The sequence below is a fragment of the Amphiprion ocellaris genome, chromosome 19 (assembly GCF_022539595.1).
Source record: "Amphiprion ocellaris isolate individual 3 ecotype Okinawa chromosome 19, ASM2253959v1, whole genome shotgun sequence".
Classification (NCBI taxonomy): domain Eukaryota; kingdom Metazoa; phylum Chordata; class Actinopteri; family Pomacentridae; genus Amphiprion; species Amphiprion ocellaris.
In genome coordinates, this window is record NC_072784.1 from 9,690,427 (window position 1) to 9,696,396 (window position 5,970).

General features: G+C 41.0%; 1 protein-coding gene across 1 annotated transcript; it reads right to left on the bottom strand.

The window, feature by feature from the left end:
- Positions 1 to 383: 383 nt before the first annotated feature.
- On the bottom strand, positions 384 to 4,028 carry thoc6 (THO complex 6). The gene is made up of 13 exons (XM_023261748.3): positions 3,889 to 4,028; positions 3,168 to 3,259; positions 2,940 to 3,004; positions 2,728 to 2,831; positions 2,611 to 2,648; positions 2,484 to 2,532; positions 2,338 to 2,409; positions 2,126 to 2,228; positions 1,936 to 1,985; positions 1,788 to 1,850; positions 1,072 to 1,182; positions 749 to 877; positions 384 to 510 (listed from the first exon to the last, which is right to left on the bottom strand). Exons 1-13 carry the CDS (start codon positions 3,901 to 3,903, stop codon positions 430 to 432), a joined length of 972 nt encoding a protein of 323 aa, XP_023117516.1. The 5' UTR covers positions 3,904 to 4,028; the 3' UTR covers positions 384 to 429.
- Between the last annotated feature and the right edge of the window lie 1,942 nt (positions 4,029 to 5,970).

The following is a 5,970-nucleotide window of genomic DNA, read 5'->3' on the forward strand; positions in this document are numbered from 1 at the left end:
TTTGTGTCTCGTTTGTGTTTTAGGTCTCATTTTTGCAGTTTTTAAGTCTTGTTCGTGTCTATTTGGGCCAGTTCTTATCTCCTGTCAGCACATATTGTAGATCTTTAAATAGTTCTATTTTTACAGCCTCGACAGTCAGCATTTTTGTCGTTTTATTGCTCTGTGGGGCAGTTTGTATCTTTGTGGCCGTTTTGTGTCATTTTTATATTTCATTTCTGTCATTGGGCGTCTTGTTTCTGTCGTTTTGTCTCCACATTCTATTCTATTCCTCATTCTACTATTTCCATATTTACAGACTTTGTTTATTTGCTACAGGTTTTGATTTTTAATCTGTGCTCCGCTGATTTTTTATTTTTTTTGGGCGGGGGGGAATAAAAACACAATTTGTAAAAAATTAGAAAAAAATTTATTAAGTTGAGCTAGAAACGTTCAGAAGCTGAGGGAGAAGGCTCTGTAAGAGAGGTTGGTGAAGACGTCGATGTGGTCACTGCTTCCTCCCACCGTCAGCACCTGAAACACACGACACCTTTACCTGACGGGACGTTCACTGACCCGCCGTTAACATGGGAAAAACACTCATCCACTGCATCAGACATCACCAAGAGTTACAAAAATTTGTCACGTTTATATTTTTACATTCATTTTAAAAACTTAAACTTCACTTTTTTCCTGAAATGAAACAAATGTTTGGATGTAATAACAAGCTTCCCTGCCAGCAGGAAACACTATGTTGTGTTCAGGGACTCACCCGGTGCTCAGTGCTGTTGGTGTTCAGCTGCAGTGTGTTGAGGCTCTGAGGAGTGCAGGGAATCTGAGCTTTCACCTCCCCGCCCAGCAGACAGTGGGACACGAACGCACCTTCACCCACCGCCAGGATCTACAGAACAGCAAGTGAACGCAGCATAAACACACAGAGCAGCAAGTGAGCGCAACACAAACACACAGAGCAGCAAGTGAGCGCAACACAAACACACAGAGCAGCAAGTGAATGCACCACAAACACAGAGCAGCAAGTGAACGCACCATAAACACACATAGCAGCAAGTGAACGCAACACAAACAGTTCCTCACCTTGTCCTGGTAGAAGGCCGCCTGTCGCTGGCAGCCACTCAGGGGGAAGATGGAGGTAGGAGACAGCGAGCGAAGATGCCACAGAGACAGAGACGGACCTCCACCACACAACTACAACAACACAACCACAGCAACACAATACCGTCAGTTACTCATTATCTGCATTTACCTGAAGGTAAATGTGAAGGTCTAACACCTGGATTAGACTGTTACAGTCTAATACCTTTAGTTAAATGTAATGGTACCTGGAGGTAAAAGTGACAGTCTAATACCTGGATTAAACTGTTACAATCTAACACCTCGAGGTAAATGTGACGGACTAATACGTGGATTAATTAACTGTTACAGTCTAACACCTGGAGATAAATGTGGCGGTCTAATACCTGGGTTAAACTGTTACAGTCTAATACCTGGAGATAAATGTGACGGCCTACCACCTAGTATAGAATAGAATAGAATGATTTAATTGTCATCATACATGGGGCATGACGAAAGCATAACACCTGGAGGTAAATGTGACAGTGAAATACCTGGATTAAATGCTACAGTCTAATACCTGGAGGCAAATGTGATGGTCTAATACCTGGATTAAACTGTTACAGTCTAATACCTGGAGGTAAATGTGGGTAAAACTGTGACAGTTTAATATCTGAAAACAGTCACTGATTTATGAAGCCAGCAGCCTGCTGAATGAAGTGCACTGAGCATTTAGTTACCATCCAGTCAGAGTCGGTGGTCAGACAGCTGATCCATTTACCGAACTGAGGCCGAGCGCAGCTCTGAAACAGAACCAGAACCAGGTCACTTTATTCTGATTCACAGGTTAAACATGGAGCAGAAATAAAGCAGCAGAAACAAACTCACCTCATATTTATAGACTTCAATGCAGTGAACGCACTGACTGGACCTGCTGTCTGCACACACATCAACATCATCATCACCATCTTCATCATCATTTTCTTCATTATCATCACCACCATCATCATCAGCATCTTCATCATCATCATCTCACCATCATCATCATCATCGTTCCAACATGGCTGCTCTCACTCACCCCACATCCTCACTGCTCCATCTTCTCCTCCTGACAGGATCTCAGCTTCTCTGTCTCTGACGCTCACACAGTGGATGTAGTCTGAGTGGCCCTGAAGGACGTTCTGGAGACAGAAAGAACCACGTCACACAACTGGGACAGACCTTAACCGGACCAGGACTGGACCACAGCTAAACCAGAACTGGACCAGACATGATGTGACAGTGATGCACCTTGAAGACTCCATGTTCCAGGTCCATGATGTGGATGTTGTTGTCTCCTCCTCCCACCACCAGACTGTTGTCCTGACACACAAACACACAACACATTAACAACAACCTGCAAAATATATTTAATGTGTTTGTGTGTTTTTTCTCACTCTGGGGTTGATGATCATGGAGTTGATCTCTGGGATCTCCAGACTGGACCTACAAACACACAAACACTGAGTCAGTCCTTCTGTCCTTCAGTCCAACAAGAACAAACACAACAAACAGTTTCCTCACTTGTAGTTTGGTCTCTTGGTCCACAGAGGTTTGACGTTCTGAGGAGACACAAAATCCAACATGAGACAAACAGGTTCAGGTTCAGGTTAAGGTTTAGATTCAGGTTCAGTTCTTCACCTTCTTGGTGAGTTCATTCCAGCTCCAGGCGCTGATCTCTCCGTTACCTGCACTGAGGAGGTGAACATCAGTGGACAGCAGGGAGAAGACTGGACCTTCATGGGCTGGAGACAGGAGGAGGATGGAGGAGACAGGAGGAGGATGGAGGAGACAGGAGTTAAAACTGAGTTCACCTGTTAAACTGAGTCCTCTGCAGGTTAAACTGAACTCACCTGTGAAGGTCAGAACTGGCTTCTGATTGGCTGCTGTGGCATCTGGACTCAGAGCTGCAGAGAGACTGAAACACAGAGAATCAATCAGATCAAACTAAACCGATGGATCAATTGGATCAATCTGAACCGATCAGTGAGAGCTGTATAGGTGTGTGAGGGTATTGATCAGGACACTGGTCAGGTGTGTGATGTTGCTACAATACAGGTCATTGATCAGTGCTGTCCCACCTGAACACTGCGATCTCTCCATAGTTGTTTCCGGCTGCCAGGAATCGTCCGCAGGGAGAGAAGCTCTGAGAGAAGACGGACATGTGGAGGAGCTGCAACCATTCAAACACTCTGTTAATCACATGGCTAATCAATAAAACATATGATACAAAAGGTTTCTTTTGCAGTTGTTGTTGCTGCACTAAATCTGACTTTAAGCGCATTTATTAATATTAATTTAACATTATTACATCGTTTTAAACATCCATCAGATCACTTGAAGATGCAGAAACTGTGGAACAAACTCCACGTGATCAAGCAACACAGCTGACTAGTTTATCAATGAAACAGCTGAAACCAGCCGAATGATACAGCAGCTTCACTGTAACACTCACATGTTCTAAAACCTGCAGTTCAATGCGAGATGTGTCACCAGTAAGAAAATACAGTCAAAATTAGCAGAATATTTAACGGAGTTTGGTTTACGTCGCTATCTCGCTATAAAAGCGAATATTTGGTGAAACAGTTGAAACAACGATCAAAATGAACTTTTGTAAAGCGTTTTTGTGTTTCCCTCTGCGAACAGAACATAAATAAAGGAGACATTGAGGTTAGTAGCAACATTAAGAACAATACAGCAGACTTTAGCACATTTTAGTCGAAAATATGAGCGGGTTTCTTCATTCATGGTCAGAAAATAAAGAAATAAACCCGTCAGAGGGACGAATTTGAAGAACTTCACCTCTACAGGACCCATCCTGCTGCTGATCCTCTCGAAGGCGCAGAAAAACGCGAAAAACACAGAAAATACCGAAGCAGAGCTGCGAAAACTCAAGCGGCGCCGCCGAGAGGGAAACAAATGAATGGAGGCGCGGAAATATGACGTCAGAGCAACGCAGGGAAACAGCAGTTTTTTTCACAAACACATTTTTTTTTTTTTTTATTATAAATACATAATAATCATTAGGACAGAAGGAATATAGAAATGTTTTGAAAACAAACAACAGAGTACGACAAAATGAAGTCATAAATCTTAATAAAAATATATGACAAGAAAAACCTCATCTGATTATGTTTGTGATTTTTTATTATATCATTCTTATTGGACCATCTGTTAAAAACAATAAAAAAGAAACTAAATATCTGAAAATGTATAAAAAAAATTTTCAAAAATGTTTGTACACAATATTAATTATTTTATTGTGAAATGGGGAAATATTTTATTTATCTGTAGCAAATTGAAACAATATTTTTAACCCTCCTGTTGTCCTGCCGGTGGTGTTGACCTGTTCTAAAGTTTGGAAGTGTGGGAAAAATTTATATATTTTCACAGTGAAACTTCTGATGTCCACATTTTTGAGAATTTTTTTGAACATTTTTTGATGGAAAAAAAGAAATGTTTAAAAAATGTTTCTTTAAGAACATCCACAAAAAAAGAAACCAAAATCCGCTGGATTTTGGTTGATTTTTTGTGGATGTTCTTAAAGAAAACATTTGAAGTTTTACTGATACACATGTATTCACTTTAGATATTTTAAGGATTTTTTGGGAAGATTTTTACTCATTTTTGGAAAATATTTAAAAGAATTTTCTTGCCAAATTCGGGGATTTTTTTAAAATAAAACTTTTCAGGGAAACTTTTAAGGAATATTGGAATTTTCTTCCTGAAGGTTTTGCAAATTTTCAGTTTTGGAGATTTTTTTGCTGAATTTTTGGATTTTTTTTCAGACAAGGAAACAATATTTTTTGGTGCCCATAAATGAAGACAGCATGAACAAAAACGATGAGATATTTTAAAGTGTAAAATCTTTTTAAATCTACCAAATGAATAAATAAAATCCAAACTATTCAGTGTTCAAAAAAGCTCCTTGTTTGATATTTATGTACAATAATATTCATTCATTATTAAACCAGAAAACATTTTTTATAATTGTTTATGCAACTAACTATTTTTTTTAATGATTGATTAATCTGAACTGGTGTGTTCCCAGCAGATGATATTAATACAGTGTCTCACCTCATCCAAGCGCTCTGAGGATCAATATGTTCATTGATTTCATGTGATGTAGCTACAGCAGCCTTCAGAGAGCTGCTCTTTAGCTTTAATAAAGAAGCTCTTCAGTGCTGCTGTAAATCTGCTGCTGCTGATTTAAACTCACTGCGTTCATGTTGTTGTGTGTTTTTTCAGCAGCAGCAATACAAAAACAACACCAAAGCTGACACGAGATCAGAGAGTACTCAGGATATTTGTGTTTTTCTGTGAACGAAACTGAAATTTTTAACAAACGTTTCTCAATCTAAACAATCAGCTACAAACCTCAGACTAATAATTTTATCTGTCTGTGGTCATTTTGTGTGTTTTTGCTGTTTCTAAATGTGTCATTGCGGTCATTTCCTATCTCACTGTTGTCATTAGATGTTCTGTCCTGTTTTGTGTCTCTGGAGTTTGTAACATCCCAACAGTAAATGTGGAACAGAACCTCTCTGGTCCAGCAGCCTGGTGGCCTTCAGTGCTGTCACCATGGTAACCGGGGCCACAGCACTGTGGGAACTCTAAGATCATCGATCGGCTGATTGATAAGTGATCGATTATCCGGAGGGTGCAGCTGCCGGAGGGGTTCTCTGATTGGTCCTCGGGGTGTCCAGGTGAGTCTGTGGGCTGAAGTTGATTAAATGACCTCGGAGTGTCATTTGGCCCGGCAGCAGCAACCCGGAGCGGCTCGGTTCGGCTACAGGCCGAGCGGCAGCAGCTCCAGCGTCCGCCTGAGCTCCGCTCCGAACGGGCCTGAGTGGTCCCGGTGAGCCGAGCAGTGCCGGAGCGGCG

Excerpts from the sequence above, each read along its gene's own strand:
- thoc6 (XM_023261748.3), bottom strand. Across the intron at positions 2,832-2,939 it reads GCCAGTTCTGACCTTCACAG|CCCATGAAGGTCCAGTCTTC; the intron begins GTGAGTTCAGTT and ends TCCTGTCTCCAG. Across the intron at positions 2,229-2,337 it reads TGGAACATGGAGTCTTCAAG|AACGTCCTTCAGGGCCACTC; the intron begins GTGCATCACTGT and ends TTCTGTCTCCAG.